Source organism: Hippopotamus amphibius, chromosome 3, assembly GCF_030028045.1.
Source record: "Hippopotamus amphibius kiboko isolate mHipAmp2 chromosome 3, mHipAmp2.hap2, whole genome shotgun sequence".
Classification (NCBI taxonomy): domain Eukaryota; kingdom Metazoa; phylum Chordata; class Mammalia; order Artiodactyla; family Hippopotamidae; genus Hippopotamus; species Hippopotamus amphibius.
The window spans coordinates 109859042-109877863 of NC_080188.1; the positions used below are offsets into that span (position 1 = coordinate 109859042).

The following is an 18822-nucleotide window of genomic DNA, read 5'->3' on the forward strand; positions in this document are numbered from 1 at the left end:
TCCAGGAGAATAGCCCTGTGATAAGTATCACGAAGATGTACAACTAATCAAAAGTTCACTTTTATCTATCAAAAACATAACTGTATCAATCTCTTTTCTTCAAGTAGCTGCATCTTATAAGATTTCCTTTACATTAAACCTACAATCATTTGTAATAAGACATACACACTATATCATTAAGCAATAACACAGCCAGCAAAGTCTTTGCCTTAAGATCTCTTTTTATTCCCTCAAATTTGATCCTAATTTAAGCAGTGTTCTTAAATTTGGTATTTTTCTCTTAGGCTGACAATATCTAATTCTGATTCAGATCATTCCAAAATATTTTTGAAAAGGCTTTGTGTCACTTGTTAAAGCCACATTTTCATCTCTTTGGCTATAACTCCATGTTAATTGAAATAACTAACTTCACAATGCAAGAGTTCAAAACCTAACAGACCCACTTTTAGAAACTTCCTTCAAAGATCATCATTTTTACCACGACCATGAGAATAAGACATAAATTTACAGCAGCACAAATAATGAATACCCCCATTATGGGGGGCGGATGTCTACATAAGCCCCAGGTCAGTCTCTTTTTTTTTTTTTTTTCAGTCTCTTTTTATACAAATTCCCATGACTTTCCCTGACCTAGTCAATTTTAATAGTTTCCCATATGTTTAATTAACCTTTATTGCTTGTGAAATAAGGTCTGGTCATATTGGTATAAAATGTACTAGACAATAATACACTAGGAGTTCTGCTGTAATACAACTTATTAAGTGTGTAAAATTGGTATAGGAGTTGCACTTTGGACTGAAGCAAACCTAATTCCCAAAAGTAACAGAAGATCCTCATCACAAAGATCTATAACACGGTCTCAGAATATACCCTCAAGAATGGTACTGGAGCAAGGGTCCCACAAACTTGATTGACCTAAACCTGCCATTGTCTCTTAACATTCGCCTGCCTAGTAAAGGAAAAGCAATCCTCACCTAAGAATTTTCCATGTTTAATGTGAATTAAAAAACAAAACAACAACAAAACAAATGGAAAGAAGTCCACTTTCTTTAATGTTGTACAAAAAAGCATGAGTAGAACCAAAAGTAAATTAAGCATTATCACATTTGTTTACACCACAATCTAGTTTTTCATATTAATATTAACTGTCTTACTCAAACAACAGAAAGTAGGTGGTAATTTAGGTTCTGGGGAGGAGATAAAACCAAAAAATCTTTTCTAGCATGTTCATTCTACACTGTGTATAGCTATGTTCACAGAGACGGCTTCTCTTACTTCTCTGCTGCACAGAAATTCAGTTGCATATAAAACTGAACCTGCTCAAAAGCTGAGAGAGACCAGAAATGATTGATCCATATCCAGGTGCATTGTCGTACAGTTCAAACAGTGGTGCAGCCACCAGCTTATAATTTTTAGGGACTGCGAACAAGACTTTCTCTTGAAGTTGAACCAAAAACAACTTCTTATGTTCCTTAAGTTTTATAATATGTGCAGGAATATATGGATACTGAGGAGGTTCAAAATTTGGTCTCCACCGGTTACCAATGCAGTCATCAATGACCCAGTCTTGCAGGACTCCATCTTGACGACCCAATATTTCTGTCATTAAGCATTTTAGTCCTTCAACTTCATCTTCTCTTTGGTTAAGCTCACCATCAGGTAGTTTGAAGAAAGTTGTTCCCAGCTGTAGCAGTAACACATGGGGTAGCCGGTGCTCATGGACAATCAAAACCCCTTCTACAGTCCTCCTCATGCCAATTTTATCAAATTCCTCCCTCATGCGCTGAAATCTGGCTGCAACAGAGCTGTCCTTCTCATAGAGGGGCTCTTTTGTATCAAAAGTGTAATTGGTAAGAGGGTACAGGTTGATGGTGTGCTCCAGGGTGAGGGGCTTGGTCTGCTGGATGTACTTGTTGCCAAACTGGTTGACCCCACGGGGCCAGCTAGTCTGCGAGCGATTGGGCGGCACCACGGACATGCTGGCGAGCTCAGGCACTAGCAGCAAGCCGAAAGGGGGAGGCAGAGAGACATTCCCTGTGCGGGCAGTGGTTATTTGCATCCCACTCAGCAGCCACCACCCGCCATTAACAAGAGAGACTCTGGTTGGTATTTATTTTTATTTTGGAACTTTCTGCTTTCTGTTTCCTTACCTATAAAATAGGGGTCATAGCAGTGCCTACTTCTTTGGATTGTTATACAGATTATTGTGCAATACTAATATATTTTAAATTTATTTTACCTTGTTTTATTAGAATGGACATTTACTCATCTATATACATTGATGAAGTCAGTAAAACTAAGCTCCAATTTGGTAGAATTTTCCAAATATGCAAAGTGTAGTCTCCAGCTAGATTTTTCTTCCTTTTCTTATAACTGTTTATTCTTCCCTCCTTGCAGAAATTAGGATTTGTACTGGTTAATATTTTTCTTTTTCTCATAGGTATTCTTTGCTGAGATCATCAACAATGTCCTTTTCAGCTTCATATCAGTAGAATGTCAGGCTCCAAGCACTTTTATCTATTACCAGAAATAACTTTCCTACTACACAATTTCCTAATGACAGTTTTCATCTGGTCATTTCTCAAGGTATAGATTAAAGGATTTAACATGGGAGTTATCATAGTGTAGAATACAGCAAATGCTTTATCAATAGGTAAAGTAGCAGCAGGCCTCATGTACACAAATATGCAGGGCACAAAGAATAGGACCACCACTGTGTTGTGAGAGATGCAGGTGGAGAGGGCCTTGCATCTCACCTCCAAGCTATAGGTCCTTAGGGAATGCAGAATGACCACATAAGAGCCAATCAAGAGGAGGAAATTCAATAGACAGAGGAAACCACTGTTGGCAGCAACAAAGAGCCCTAGAGTGTGGGTATCAGTGCAGGCAAGATGGAGCAAAGGGTTCAGATCACACATAAAGTGATCTATTATGTTAGCTCCACAGAAGGGTAACCTGAAGATGAAGACCATCTGTATGGTTGCATGAAAGATGCTTCCTACCCATACCATTCCCATGAACAGTACACACAGTTGCCTATTCATGATGGTTGCATAGTGCAAGGGCTTGCAGATGGCCACATAGCAGTCATAGGCCATCACAGTAAGCAGGATGACATCAGCAGCACCGAAGAAATGTTCCCCAAATATTTGGGTCATGCATCCATTGAATAGGATGGTCTTCTTTTTATGGAGTGAATCTTCAATCAGTTTAGGGGTATTGACAGAGGAATAGCAGGCATCAATAAAAGAGAGATGGGCCAGGAAATAGTACATGGGAGAATTCAGTAATGGACTGGCAGTGATAGTGACCATGATGAGCACATTTCCTACCATAGAGATGATGTAGACTAACAAAAACACAACAAATATGATTTTCTGCATCTTTGGATTCTGTGTGAGCCCCAGTAGAACAAATTCTGTCACGTTGTTCCTATTCTCCATGTATCTTGTGTGATTAATTATGTTACCTGAAAAATAGTCACTTTTTCTTAGTGCAACCTTGAATTCATTAAGCTTCTCCTAAATGCCTTGCCTCTACTGAGTTCTGAACTGTTAGGAGATTTTTATTTTTGAGACAGAGAGAGAAAAAGTCATTCTAACTTCTTGAAGTGTACTCAAATTCTCTTCTGGGGGGTGGTGACCTTTAAAGAGTAGATGAGGAACTCTATGACCACACAGGTAGGAGAAAATCTGTGCATAGTTAATCCCGTGAAATGACTCAGAGACTAATGTGAAGCAGTAGATTTCACCTATAGTTGTAGCTAAGCCAGACAACAGAGGCAGAAATAGATGTAAAAGCTATGAATGCAAAGCCGAGTAATTTTCCTTTTACTTTTAGGAAATGGGAAACTATGCAAGGTAATTGAGAACATGAGTGTAAGGATGAAGAGGGATTTGAGAAAGTGGAATCTTGGATATAACTGTAGTAATTTGGGATTGAATGAGTGTGCTGAGGTTCTGTAAGATGATGGAATGCAGACAATGGATTCCCAGTACCAGACTATTTATAATAGTTGCCCTAAAGTGTAACAGCACATGTACAATGGGAAAATACTGAAAAGAACAGGAACTATTATAGTAGAATTTATAAAGCATGTTGCCTATATCCTATTACTTTATGATAGCTTATAAATATATTTTTATGATTGATTGATATGTACATGACAAGATGGCAACCTGGAAGGTATTATATAACTTACTGAACACTTACTGTTCTCCAAGTGTTTTTGCAGGTATATCCTTATTTAATCCTCATTATAGGTGAGATGATTACTACTATCATTTTTACACATATTTTACACATTAGGAAGTAGAAGCATAAAGAAGCTAAGGATTCTACTCAAAATCAAGCAACTAATAACGGGCAAGTCTAAAATTAGTTCAAATAATACTTCTTATATTTTTCCCTCTAAATTCTTAAACCATGCCTTTAATTGTTATGATAAACAATTTTGAACAAGTAAACTCCTTTTGATATGATTACAATAATTATAGCTACTTAAATACTACTTCAGAGGCAATCCTATGGAAAGTGAATTCATCAACAGGCATACAAATATTTACTCATACACACAAACTCAGACACACACACAGTACAACATATGGGAATTCCCAAATATTAATAACAATGTAGCACTGTTTTCATGAAGTTCCTTTTTATCACTGTCTCTTTCTCAGCCACATTTCTTCTCTCCCAATTCCCCTATGAAGCATGAAGCCACAGACTCCTGAAAAATGTTGAAAATGACAATCCTACTGGTTAAGCATATTGGTTTCAGAATCTGAAAAGACCTGGTTACAATCTTGCCTTTTCCCACTTTCAGATACTTAGTCTGGGGTACATTTCCTGTCACCTTACATCTTTGTTTTTCTATTATCAAGTGAGAATGATAATGTCCACCTCACAGGCTGTTATGAGAATTGATTGAGGAAACATATGAACATATCGACCACACTGCTGTGGACACACAGAGGACCTTTACTTATATTTTGGCTGTCTGTGCACCTGGAGTAGGAAGAATTGACAGTTTGAGCAATAGTGCAGGGAAACACTTAACCATGCAGTAAACTGCAAAAGAATCATCTCCAATATCACTTTTAAAAAAGACATAGAGGCTCATATTATCCCCAGCAGCTGACCGCAGGGAGAATGCTCCACATTCATGTTTGAAGTAAACGAGTGATAGTTTATATAATTTAACATTCACGTTTATGTCTTTCTGTGTTTGAAGTGTATTTAAATTTTGTTTTTATTCTCATGATTACTCTTATTTATTAAAAGAAGCATCTCAAGACAAAAGAAGGTTATCTCCTGTTAGAGAACTGGGTCCTACAGTTTTCTTAACCTCTATGAGCTCAAAAGTTTCATCTGTTCAACTAGGTTAATAATATTTACCAACTATACTTTGAAGAATGGGGTTAAGATAAAATGCTCTATTACCCTATTTGAAAAGTGTTGAAAAATGATGATTACTATATACAGAAGGTAACAATCTTTAATAAGCACCAGCAATTGGCAAAACTTACCTTACCAGCTTAGTGGGTCTTAATGGTCTTTGGGGGTGATCAGAAGTAATCCCATCTTCAAATTGATCTCCTCATGGGATAGGTAACTTTTAGTATGAAAGATATGATACTTTCAGAAGGAGGTTATTCAGTTACTCAATATCAAATCCACAGTAGATTAGTACACCTTTTTAAATCCGTACTTTTAGCCTAAAGCCTCAAAAAGTTTTCACAGAAAACCCTGGAATTGAGTTTAGAATAGATTCATTTGGATCGTTATGGAAAAATAATGTTCTGTAGATGGCTCTGGTCCTCTAAGCAGGAGGCAGAATGTGTGGTGGAAACACATTCAGATGGGTCATTCTATCCTTGATGAATCTTGTTCTGTAGATGTAAACAACCAAGAAAGACATTATCACCTGCAATGCATGTATATTTAAAGAGGTTTCCACCAAAGGTCAATGACCTTGCCTTGTAGCTGCTATTTTCTCTCTCAGGAATTAATTATCTCTTTCGATGGAAAGGCTTTGTCTTAGAAGCAGGTATTCAGGAGAGACATACTTGAGAAACAATCATTCTTGAGTGGGGAATTGTATTTCCTGCACTTGCAACCAAAACATGTGAGTTTTCTTCCTCTGTCTACACCTGGGTTTCTAAGAAAGCTGAATATCATGTGAATAGCAAGGATGGGGTAATTATGTCTTGAGGGCCTGAGATGTAGTTAACCTGGGGACTCATGTCAGAAAGAGAAGTTTTGTCTTCTTATCCATATTAAGTTTTTTTGGAAAACTGGCATTGATTGCTTGAGAGTCACACCAGTGAGGGCACAAAATTAATGTCAGCCATTTAAAAATACTTGACTCCAAACCTGTTTTTTAAATTAGAGGATTATGGAAGTAAACAAAGACTCTGAAGGCTCTAGATAAATTCTTTGGGACTTATGTGGTGGTTAGTAAAGACCACTAGGCAAGATTAAAAATGTGGAGATATGTCTAAAATACAAGAAGAGATTTCAGTTTTCAAACAGGAGAATTGTTCCACACTCTAGTCACTTGATATTATTATTCTCCTTTTAGTCATTCTAGGAGGCATGTAGTGAAGTTTTATTTTCTTTCTTTGCTGACTAACGATGTGGAGATTTTTTTTTTTAATGTCATTAATTTGCATATCTTTTTTTGGAAATTTTTTATCAAGTCCTTTTTATAATTTAAAATTAATAGTTCTGGGTTTCTTATTACTAATTTGTAAGTGTTCTGTATATATTTTAGATATACATCTTTTTTATATATGTTATATGTAATATGTATAAAATTATTTATATATAAAATTTTATACAAAAATGCATATATATATAATTTTATACATATATACAGTATCTACTTGTATATATACAAATACTTTTCTTCTGTCTATGGATTCCCTCTTCACTTTCTTCAAGTGTATTTTGTTTCATATTATGTTTTTAATTTTTATTTTTTATTGGAGGATAGTTGATTTACAATGTTGTTCTAGTTTCAGGTGTATAGCAAAGTGATTCAGTTATACATATAAAGGTATCTATTCTTTTTCAAATTATTTTCTCATTTAGGTTATTACAAAATACTGAGCAGAGGTCTCCGCGCTATACAGTAGGTATTTGCTGGTTATCTCTTTTAAATACAGCAGTGCATACATGTCACTCTCAAACTCCCAATCTATCCCCCCACCCAGTAACTATAATTTTGTTTTCCAAGTCTATGAGTCTGTTTCTGTCTTGTAAATGAGTTCATTTGTATCATTTTGTTTAGATTCCACATATAAGTGATATCATATGATATTTGTTTTTCTCTATCTCACGTATTTCATTTAGCATGATAATTTCCAGCTCCATCCATTGTGCTACAAATGGCATTATATCATTCTTTTTAATGAGTATTATTCCATTCTGTATGTGTAGTACATCTTCTTTATGTGTCTATCGATGGACATTTAGGTTGTTTCCATTCCTTGGCTATTGTAAATAGTGCTGCAATGAACATTGGAGTGCACATATCCTTTCAAACCATGTCTTTTTCTAGATATATCCCTAGGAGTGGGATTGCTGGATCATAAGGTAGCTCTATTTTCAGATTTTTAAGGAACCTCTGTATTGTTTTCCATAGGGCCTTTACCAATTTACATGCCCACCAACAGTGCCAGAAGGTTCCTTCTCTCCATACCCTCTACAGTATTTACTTTTTGTAGACATTTTGATGATAGACATTCTGACTAGTGTGAGGTGTTATTTCATCACAGTTTTGATTTTCATTTCTTTCATAATTACAGATGTTTAGCTTTTTTTCATGCACCTCTCGGCCATATGTACATCTTCTTTGCAGAAATGTCTTCTGCCCATTTTTTTGTTGGATTTTTCATTTAATTTTCTTTTCTGATATTGAGCTACATGTGCTGTTTGTAAATTTTGGAGACTAATCTCTTGTCAGTTGCATCATTTTTGCAAATATTTTTTTTCTCAATCTGTGGGGTGTCTTTTGGTTTGTTTATGACTTCCTTTGCTGTACAAAAGCTTTTGAGTTTGATTAGGTCCTATTTGTTTATTTCATTTTTATTTGCATTACTCTAGGAGACAGCTCCAAAAAGATATTGCTATGATTTATGTCAGAGAGTGTTCTGCTTACATTTTCCCCTAAGCATTTTATAGAATCCAGTCTTACATTAGGTTTTTAATCCATTTTGAATTCATTTCTGTGTATGGTGTTAAAGAATGTTCTAGTTTTGTTGTTTTACATGTAACTGTCCAGTTTCCCATCACCACTTATTGAAGAGACTGTCTTCTCTACATTGTATTTTTTCCTTCTTTGTTGTAGATTAATTGACTATAGGGGCATGGGTTTATTTCTGTACTTTCTGTGTTGTTCCATTGATCTATATTTCTGTTTTTGTGCCAGTACTTTCCTGTTTTGGTGACTGGAGCTTTATATAGTAAGGGAACCTGATTCCTTCAACTCAGTTTTTCTATATCAAGATGGCTTTGGCTTTTCAGGGTCTCTGGTGTCGCCATACAAATTTTAAGATTTTTTGTTCTAATTCTGTGAAAAATGCCATTGGTATTTTGATAGGGATTGCATTGAACCTGTAGATTGCCTTGGGTTGTATAGTCATTTTGACAATATTGATTCTTTCAAACCAAGGACATGGTATATATTTCCATCTGTTTGTGTCATCTTTGATTTCTTTCTTCAGCCTCTTAGAGTTTTCAGAATACAGGTCTGTTGTCTCTTTAGGTAGGTTTATTCCTAGGTGTTTTATTCTTTTTCATGTGTTGGCAAATGAGATTGTTTCCTGAATTTCTCTTTCTGATCTTTTGTTGTTAGTGTATAGAAATACCTGAGATTTTTGTATGTTAATTGTGTATCCTGCAACTTCACTGAATTCATTGATGAGTTCTAGTAGTTTTCTGGTATTATCTTTAAGATTTTCTATGTACAGTATCATGTCATCTGCAAACAGTGACAGTTTTACTTCTTGTTTTCCAATTTAGATTTTTTAAATTTCTTTTTCTTCTCTGATTGCTGTGGCTAGGAATTCTAAAACTATGTTGAATAAAAGTGATAAAAGTGCTTTTATCATGGACATCCTTGTCTTGTTCCTGATCTTAGATGAAATGGTTTCAGCTTTTTGTGGTTGAATGTGACATTAGCTGTAGGTTTGTCATATATAGTCTTTATTATGTTGAAGTATGTTACCTCTATGCCCACATGCTGGAGAGTTTTTATCATAAATTGGTGTTGAATTTTGCCAATAGCTTGTTCTGCATCTGTTAAGATGATCAAATGGTTATTATTATACAATTTGTTGATGTGTTGTACCATGCTGATTGATTTTCAGATACTGAAAAATCCTTGTGTCCCTGGGATAAATTCCACTTGATCATGGTATATAATCTTTTAAAGTATTTTTGGATTTGGATTGCTAGTATTTTGTTGAGGACTTTGTGTCTATGTTCAACAGTGATATTGGCATGTTATTTTATTTTTATGATATATTGGTCTGGTTTTGGTATCAGGGTGGTGACCTCATAGAAAGAATTTGGAAGTATTCTTTTCTCTGCAATCTTTTGGAATAGTTTCCAAAGGATAGGTGTTAACCCTTCCGTAAATATTTGTTAAAATTTGCCTGTGAGGCCATCTGGTCCTGGACTTTTTTTTGTTGGGAGTTTAAATTACATTTTTAATTTCAGTACTTGTGATGGGTCTTGTCATACTTTTTACTTCTTCCTAATTCAGTCTTCACAGACTGTACCTGATCTAAGCCTTGTCGCTTTTTTTCTTGATGAAGCTGCCTAAAGGCTTATGGATTTTTTTTTAATCTTTTCAAAGAACCAGCTTTTAGTTTCATTGATATTTTTCTATTATTTTATTTGTTTCTATTTCATTTATTTCTGCTCTGATCTTTATGATTGCTTTCCATCTACTCACTCTGAGTTTTGTTTGGTGTTCTTTATCTAGTAGCATTAGGGGTAAGGTTAGGTTGTTAATTTGTGATTTTTCTTGTCTCTTGAGGTAAGATTATATTGTTATAAATGTCCCTCTTACAGTTGCTTTTGATGTGCTCCATAGATTTTGGATCATTGTACTTTCATTTTCACTTGTCTTTAGGTATTTTTCAATTTTGTCTTTGATTTCTTTAGTGATCCATTGGTTGTTTAGTAGTATATCATTTAGCCTCCAAGAGCTTGTGTTTTTTACAATTTTTTTTTTAATTTTTTTCTTGTAGTTGATTTTTAGTCTCACAGTGTTCTGTTTGGGAAAGACGCTTGGTAAGATTTCAATTTTCTTAAATTTACTGAAGCTCTGTTTGTGGTCCAGCATATGATTAATCCTGGAGAATGTTCCATGTGCACTTGAGATGAATGTGTATTCTGCTGTTTTTGGATGGAATGCTATATAAATATCAATTAAGTTCACCTACTCTAATATGTCACTTAATGCTTGTGTTTTCTTATTGATTTTCTGTCTAGATGATCTGTCTTTGATGAAAGTGGGGTGTTAAATTCCACCACAATTATTGCGTTACTCTTGATTTCTCCCTTTATGGCTGTTACTATTTGCCTTATATATTGGTGTGCTCCTATGTTGAGTGCATATATATTTACAATTGTTATATCTTCTTCTTGGGTTGATCCCTTGATTATTACATTGTGTCCTTCCATGTCTCTTGTAATAGTCCTTATTTTAAAGTCTATTTTGTCTGATATGAGTATTGCTATCACAGCTTTCTTTTGATTTCCATTTGCCTGGAATACCTTTTCCATTCCCTCACTTTCCATCTGTATGTGTCCCTAGGTCTGAAGTGAGTCTCTTGTAGACAGCATATATATGGGTCTTGTTTTTGTATCCATTCAGCCAGTCTGTGTATTTTAGTTGGTGCATTTCATCCATTTCCATTCAAGGTAATTATTGATATGTATGTTCATTTTACCATTTTCTTAATTGTTTTGTTTTTGTATTTGTAGGTCCTTTTCTTCTTTTATGTTTCCCACTTAGAGAAATTCCTTTAGCATTTGTTGTAGGGCTGGTTTTGTGGTGCTGAATTCTCTTAGCTGTTGCTTGTCTATAAATCTTTTGATTTCTCTGTCAAATCTGAATGAGATCCTTGCTGGGTAGAGTATTCTTAGTTGTAGGTTCTTCCCTTTCATCATTTTAAATATATTGTGCCACTCCCTTCTGGATTGCAGAGTTTCTGTTGAGAAATCAGCTGTTAACCTTATGGGAGTTCCCTTGTATGCTATTTGTCATTTTTCCCTTGTTGCTTTTAATAAGTTTTCTCTGTCTTTAATTTTTGTCAGTTTGACTACTACATGTCTTGGCATGTTTCTCTTTTGGGTTTATCCTTCCTGGGAGTCTCTCCACTTCCTGGGCTTGGGTGGCTATTTCCTCTCCCATGTTAGGGAAGTTTTCAACTATAATCTCTTCCAATACTTTCTTGGGTAAATTTCTCTTTCCCTTCTCCTTCTGGGACCCCTATAATGTGAATGTTGGTGCATTTAACATTGTTCCAGAGGTCTCTTAGGCTGTCTTCAGTTTTTTTCATTCTTTTTTCTTTAATCTTTTCTGCATCAGTGATTATCATCATTCTGTCTTCAGGGTCACTTATTTGCCCTTCTGCCTCAGTTAATCTGCTATTCCTTCTAATGTAGTTTTCATTTAAGTTTTTGTATTGCATATCTCTTTTTGTTTGTTCTTTAATTCTTCTAGGTCTTTGGTAAACTTTTCTTGCAACTTTTTGATCTTTGCATCCAGACTTTTTTCAAAGTCCTGGATCACCTTCACCTTCATTTTTCTGAGTTCTTTTTCCAGAAGAGTGCCTATCTCCTCTTCATTTAGTTGTTTTTCTGGGGTTTTATCTTGTCCCTTCCTCTGGTACAATGCCCTCTGCCTTTTCATTTTCTCTATCTTTCTGTTTCTGTGGTTTTCAGTTCCACAGAATGAAATATTGCTGATACTGCTTGATACTGCTGTCTATCCTTTTGTGGAGGAATCTATCTAGGAGGCTGTGCATGCTTACTGATGGGAGGGACTGATGGTGGGTAGGGCTGGGTGGGCAGAGCTCAGTAAAACTTTAATGTGCTTGTCTGCCAATGGGTTGGGCTGTGTTCCCACCTTGTTGGTTGTTTGGCCTGTAGCTACCCAGCACTGGAGCTTACAGGCTCTTTGGTGGGGCTAATGGTGGACTCTGGGTGGGCTCATACCTATGAGCATTTCCCAGAACCCCTGCCAGCAGTGTGTCTGTCTCCTCGGTGAGCAGCTGTGGCTAATTGTTAAGGCAAGGATACTAGAGACAGAAACCCCAGGAAATCCTCATGAGCTCTACTGAAGTTTGTCATTTTGGCATCAAGACCTGGCCCCATCCAGCAGCCTGCAGGCTCAGGTGCAGGGATACCTCAGGCCAAACAACCAGCAGGTGGGGAACATTGCTCCACCCATCAATACAAAAGCTTCCTAAAGTTATCTTGAGCCAACAGCCTCCTAAATATACACCTCTTGACATGGCCCTGCCCACCAGAGGGACAAGCCCCACCCCTAGGATCTGTGGGCAGGCACCAGTCCCTCCCACCAGGAAGCCTGCACAGCCTCTGCATGAACCTCATCCACCAGGGGGCAGACACAGAACCAGGAAAAATTAAAATCCTGCAATCTGAGAAATGGAGAGCACAAACACAGTAATTTAGAAAAAATAGGATGGCAGAGAAATATGTTAAAGACAAAGGAACAAGATAATACCCCAGAAGACCAACAAAGTGAGGTGAAGATAGGCAATCTATTTGAAAAAAAGAATTCAGGGTAATAATAGTAAAGATGATCCAAGACCTGAGATAAGGAATGGATGCATGGACCAAGACTATCCAAGAAATATTTAACAAATGTCTAGAAGTTTTAAAGAGCAAACTAACAGAGATGGACAGTAAAATAACTGAAATGAAAAATACACTAGAAGGAAACAATAGTAGAATAAATTAAGCAGGAGAACAAATAAGTGAGCTTGAAGACAGATTGGTGGAAATCACTGCCATGGAACAGAATAAAGAACAAAGAATGAAAACACATGAGGACTGTCTCAGAGATCTCTGAGAAAATATCATGCACACCAACATTTACATTATAAGGGCCCCAGAAGGAGAAAAGAGAAAGAAAGAAAAGGAGAAAAGAGAGAATACATTTTAAGAGATAATAGCCAAAAACTTCCCTAACATGAGAAAGGAAAAACTCACTCAAGTCCAGGAAGCGTAGAGAGTTCCATATAGAATAAACCCAAGGAAGAACACTGATATGAATCAAATTGCCAAAAATTAAAGACAAAGAGAAAATACTAAAAGCAATAAGGGAAAAGAAACAAATATAAAAGAACCCCCATAAGGTTATCAGCTGATTTCTCAGCAGAAACTCTGAAGACCAGAAGGGAGTGGTGTTATATATTTCAAGTGATGAAAGAGAAGTACCTACAACAAAGACTACTCTACCCAGCAAGGGTCTCATTCAGATTCAATGGAGAAATCAAAAGCTTTACAGACAAGCAAAAACTAAGAGATTTGAGCACCACTAAAACAGCTTTATAATAAATGCTAAAGGAACTTCTTTTGGGAGGAAAGAGACCAGCAACTTAAAACAACCTTGTATATATATACACTGCTATATCAAAACCTCATAGGAAAAGCAAATTCAAAAACTACAATAGATACACACATAAGAAAGAAAAAGAAACCCAAACATAGCACAAAAGATGGTCATCAAAATACCATAGAAGAGAACAAGAGAGCAAGGGAAGAAAAAAGACCACCACCAACAATAAAAACCCCCAAACAATTAAGAAAATGGCAATGGGAACATACATATGATACTTACCTTGAATGTAAATGGGTTAATTGCTGCAACCAAAAGACACAGTGTAGCCAAAAGAATGCTAAAACAAAACCCATATATATGCTATCTGCAAGAGACCCACTTTGGATCTAGGGACACATGCAGACTGAAAGTGAAGAGACAGAAAACAATAATCCATGCAAAAGGAAATCAAAAGAAAGCTGGAGTAGGAATCCATAGCAGACAAAATAGAATTAAAAATAAAGACAGTTACAAGAGACAAGGAAGGACTTTGCATAATAATCAAGGGATCAATCCAAGAAAAAGATATAACAATTGTAAACATACATGCACCCAACATAGGAGCACCTCAGTATATAAGGCAAATGCTAATAACTACAAAATGGGAAATTGACAGTAACACAATAATAGGGGGGACTTTAACACCCCACTTGTACCAATGGACAGATCATCCAGACAGAAAATTAGTAAGGAAGCACAAGTCTTACATGACACATTAGACTTAATCAATACTTACATGACATTCCACTCAAAAGCAGCAGAATGCAATTTCTTCTCAAGTGCATGAGGAGCATTCTCTAGGATAGATCTTGGGCCACAAATAATACCTCAGAAAATTTAAGAAAATTGAAATCATATCAAGCATCTTTTCTGACCACAAGCTGTATTAGATTAGAGGTTAATTACAGGAAAAAAAAAAACTGTGAAAAACACAAACACATGGAGGCTAAACAATATACTAAACAACCAGTGGATCACTGGAGAAATCAAAGAAGAAATCAAAAAAATACCTAGAGACAAAGGACAACAAAAACACAATGATCCAAAACCTATGGGACATGGCAAAGCTGTTCTAAGAGGCAAGTTTATAGCAATACAAACTTAGCTCAAGAAACAAGAAAAATCTCAATAAACACCCTAACCTCACACATAAATCAAATAGAGAATGAAGAACAAACAAAACCCAAAATGAGTACCAGAAAATAAATCATAAAGATCAGAGGGGAAATAAATAAAATAGCAATGAACAAAACAATAGCAAAGCTCAATGAAACTAAAAGCTGGTTTTTTGAGAAGACAAACAAAACTGATAAGACTTTAGCCAAACTCTTCAAAAAAATCCATCAATAAAGTTAGAAATTAAAATGAGTTTATACATTTTAATTCTTTACATAACTTATTCTATATTTTTTCACCTACAGGTTAACTTTATTTAATTCTGTTCTATAACTCTAAAATTATTTTATTCTTTCATCTGAAATGTGAATAACCATGACCCCATGTATAGTTTTTGTGTGTGTGTGCACACGTGTTTGTCTGTGTCTGTGCTCATGTTGAATTTATGATGAAATCATGGCATTTATATCCTCTTTTATACATATGGCCAATCTCACGCATGATATATGCAAACTCTGAGGCAACCTTGTTGACACTGGAAATTTTAATGTCCCAGAAAGTAAAACTAAATCAGAACATGAAAACTCCTCATTTTACTGAATTTATTTAAAAATATACACTTCAACAGGAGAACATGTTAGGATTGGTAAGTTTGGTCCACTCAAGAAATGAGAAGCATTGATATTCATCTCACCTGTGAACTAGGTAAAAAAGCAACTCACAATCTTAAACATGATGGTGTGTTATTCCCACAGTAGTCATGCAATATCATATATGAGGTCTGTACAGATTTAGTCAAACCACGAATTAGTAAATAATCAGGTTAGGGCCTCATTGCATCTTTTTCTTTCTGAGTTAAATTTGACATTCCATAACATTCTCATGGCATTTTTCACTTCTGCTTTCCTCAGTGTGAAAATGACTGGAAAGAGGAGGGGTGCTCCAATAGTGTAAAATACTGCCACTACCTTTTTCATGGGGAAGGTAGTTTGGGGACGTGTGTATAGGTAAATACATGGGACAAAGAATAAGATGACTACAATGATGTGGGAAGTGCAAGTGGTGAGAGCTTTTTTCCTCCCTTCTGCACTGTGGTTTCTTAGTGAATGAAAGATAAAAAAATGTGAGATCATCAGAATTACAAAACTGCTTGTGCAAATGGCCCCACTATTCCACTATTAAACACATACAAATATTCATGCAGGCAAGTTTTAACAAGGGCTGAATATCATAGCAATAATGATTAATCAAATTGGATCCACAGAAGGACAATCTCAAGGCCAGGATAATCTGAGCCATAGAATGTATATAAGACCCTTTCCCTGCAAGAACATTCAGGATGATGTAGACCTGGTGCCTCATGATGGTTGAGTAATTCAAGGGCTTACAGATGGCCACGTACTAATCCGTGGCCATGAGGACAAGGACAAAGAATTCCATGTATCTGAATAAATGCAGTGCAAAGACCTGAGTCAGACACTCATTGTAAGATGATTTTCTTTGCAGACAGAGGATCCACAATTAGTCTAGGAGCTGTGGAAGTTGAAAAGCAGGTATCAACTAAGGATAAATAAAATAGTAAGAATTACATGGGGCTCCCTAGTGTTTGGCTGGAATTGATGGTCATAATAATAAGCAAATTCCCCACCATCTTCCCCACATAGAAAATGAAGGTTACAAACACCATTTTTTCTTTCTTAGGATCCTGTGTCAGTACTAACAGTAAGAACTCAGTTACACTATTATTTTGCTGCATTTTTTTTCACTTAAAGGGAAGGCACTGGTTAGGAAAAATCTGCAAAGAAGAAAGAAAAAAGATAATTAGAAACTAAATACTAAATTTGGAGGTTGAATACACATGCTCAAACTGCCACTTTCCATTGGATAATCATTTACCTGCTGTGTACTCCTTTTACCTGAATAAAATGGAATTCATGATACTTATTCAAACTTTTTGCCCAATTTCATATGAAAATAATGCTATGAGAAATAAGAATAATGAGAAAGTAAATGATTCTTCAGACATAATAAACACTCATCTGGGTTATTGGTATGAATGAATAACTTCTTCAGCTGATTGATTTTTTCAATTTTCATCAAGAACATATCAATGTTAGGGTAGCCATGTTGCAGAAGTAGAGAAAACGCTTGCATAATTTACTCAATATGCTTTTAAATTTCTTGAACCAATAGCCATTTATAAAGTATTCTTCTAGTAAATATTGTATCAAAGAATGAGTGTCTAAAAAATCCAGCATGTCTTCCTTAACAAAACCTACATACTCACAGAGACACAGATGATAGAAGGTGGGGTAGAGAGAGAGAAAAAATAAACATAAAATTTCACCAAGGAATACCCAGTCAGTTGGTCCAGTCTATCATGAAATTTACTTTAATCTGTTGCCTTTACTAAATTCAATTCTTTTTACGAAAGCTTTCTAGTAGTTTACAGTTTTAAATTAAGCTTCTATTTTTAAAATTTGTACTTTTAAAATTATACTGTTGCCCAAGTTAGATTTGTCCAGGTATTTATTGTTTTTCTAAGTCTTTCAGTATGTTTTCTTAAGACATGTGGACTCATTGATTCTCAAATAAAGGAAATACAGAAGGAGAACATTTTCTATAAATCAGAACATTCTTTTAAATTGCAGGTTTAAAGTTTAGAATCAGGAATTTAGAGAATGAGCTAATGAAGCTCTAAGTCATACCTGAAACTTTTCAGTAGAATTCTTCTGATGTATATAGGAGGGTGAGTCAAAAATTACCCGCACTGTGGCTGTAAAAATGGCATTAGTAGTGGCTAACGAATCTGGTTAATGTATGCATTTTAGTTTAAAAATGGTATAATAATGGTGGTTAACTATTTGTAACAAATGTACCATACTAAGATGTGATAGGTGATAGGGAAAACTGAATTTGGGGTATATGGAAACTCTGTTATTTTTATGATCTACATGTAAGTATAAACCTGTTATAAAATACAGAGTTTATGAAAAATGAATGGCTTATATTATTTAACACATCCTCATGCTTTGTGTTGTAGCATGTGTCAGAAACTCATTCATTTTCAATGCTGAATAATATTCCATTAACTACACCACACTTACTTTATCTATCATGTGTTGATGGATACTTAGGTTACTTAACCATTTTGGCTGCTCTGAATAACACTGCTATGAATATGGGCCTATAAATATCACTTTGAGTCCTTGTTTTCAATTATTTTTGGTCTATTCCAAGAAGTGGAAATGCTGAATCATATTCTAATTTTATTTTTAACTTTTTGAGGAATGTCATATTGTCTTTCATAATGGATGCACCATTTTACATTTCTATGAACAGTGCACGAGTGTGATTAATGATGTTGAACATCTTTTCATGTGCTTATTGGCTGTTTGTATATCTTTTTTGAAAAAAGGTCCTTTCAAGTTCTTTGTCCATTTATTAATTGGATTATTATTTGTTGTTGAGTGTAGAAATTCCTTGTATATTCTGGATATTAACTTCTAATCAGATGTGTGTTTGTTTCCTTCTGTTCTGTGAGTTTCCTTTTCTCTCTGTCTTTTTTAAATTAATTAATTAATTAATTTATTCGTTGTGTGGGTCTTCATTACTGCTGCACAGGCTTTCTCTATTTGCAGTGAACAGGGGCTACTCTACCTTGCAGTGTGAGGGCTTCTCAGTGCAGTGGCTGCTGTAGTTGTGATCACAGGCTCTAAGTGTGTAGGCTTCAGTACTTGTGTCATGTGGGCTCAGTAGTTGTGGCTTGCAGGCTCAGTATTTGTGGCACACAGGCTTAGTTGCTCCACTGCATGTGGGATCTTACCGGACTAGGGATCAAAACTGTGCCATCAGGGAAGTTCCTCCTTCTCTCTGTTGATTGTAACTTTTGATGCATAGAAGTTTATAATTTTGATAAATTACACTTTACCTATTTTTCTTCTGTTACCTTTGTATTTGGTGTCCTATTCAAAAATTCATCATCTGATCTAACGTCCTAAATCTTTTCCACTCTAATTTTTCTAAGATTCTTATATTTTTAGCTGTAATGTCAAGGT

At 35.5% G+C, this 18822-nt stretch overlaps 2 protein-coding genes and 1 pseudogene across 2 annotated transcripts; all 3 read right to left on the reverse strand.

Annotated features, from left to right (window-relative positions):
- Positions 1 to 1294: 1294 nt before the first annotated feature.
- On the reverse strand, positions 1295 to 1978 carry LOC130849782 (cleavage and polyadenylation specificity factor subunit 5-like). The gene has a single exon (XM_057728941.1). It carries the CDS (start codon positions 1976 to 1978, stop codon positions 1295 to 1297), a length of 684 nt encoding a protein of 227 aa, XP_057584924.1.
- A 535-nt stretch (positions 1979 to 2513) lies between these two features.
- On the reverse strand, positions 2514 to 3455 carry LOC130849743 (olfactory receptor 4C46-like). Its single transcript, XM_057728877.1, has one exon. It carries the CDS (start codon positions 3441 to 3443, stop codon positions 2514 to 2516), a length of 930 nt encoding a protein of 309 aa, XP_057584860.1. The 5' UTR covers positions 3444 to 3455.
- A 12127-nt stretch (positions 3456 to 15582) lies between these two features.
- Positions 15583 to 16334, reverse strand: LOC130848628 (olfactory receptor 4C11-like; annotated as a pseudogene).
- Positions 16335 to 18822: the final 2488 nt, after the last annotated feature.

Bases quoted from the DNA above. Each gene is read 5' to 3' on its own strand.
- LOC130849782 (XM_057728941.1), bottom strand. From the start codon at position 1,978: ATGTCCGTGGTGCCGCCCAATCGCTCGCAGACTAGCTGGCCCCGTGGG.
- LOC130849743 (XM_057728877.1), bottom strand. From the start codon at position 3,443: ATGGAGAATAGGAACAACGTGACAGAATTTGTTCTACTGGGGCTCACA.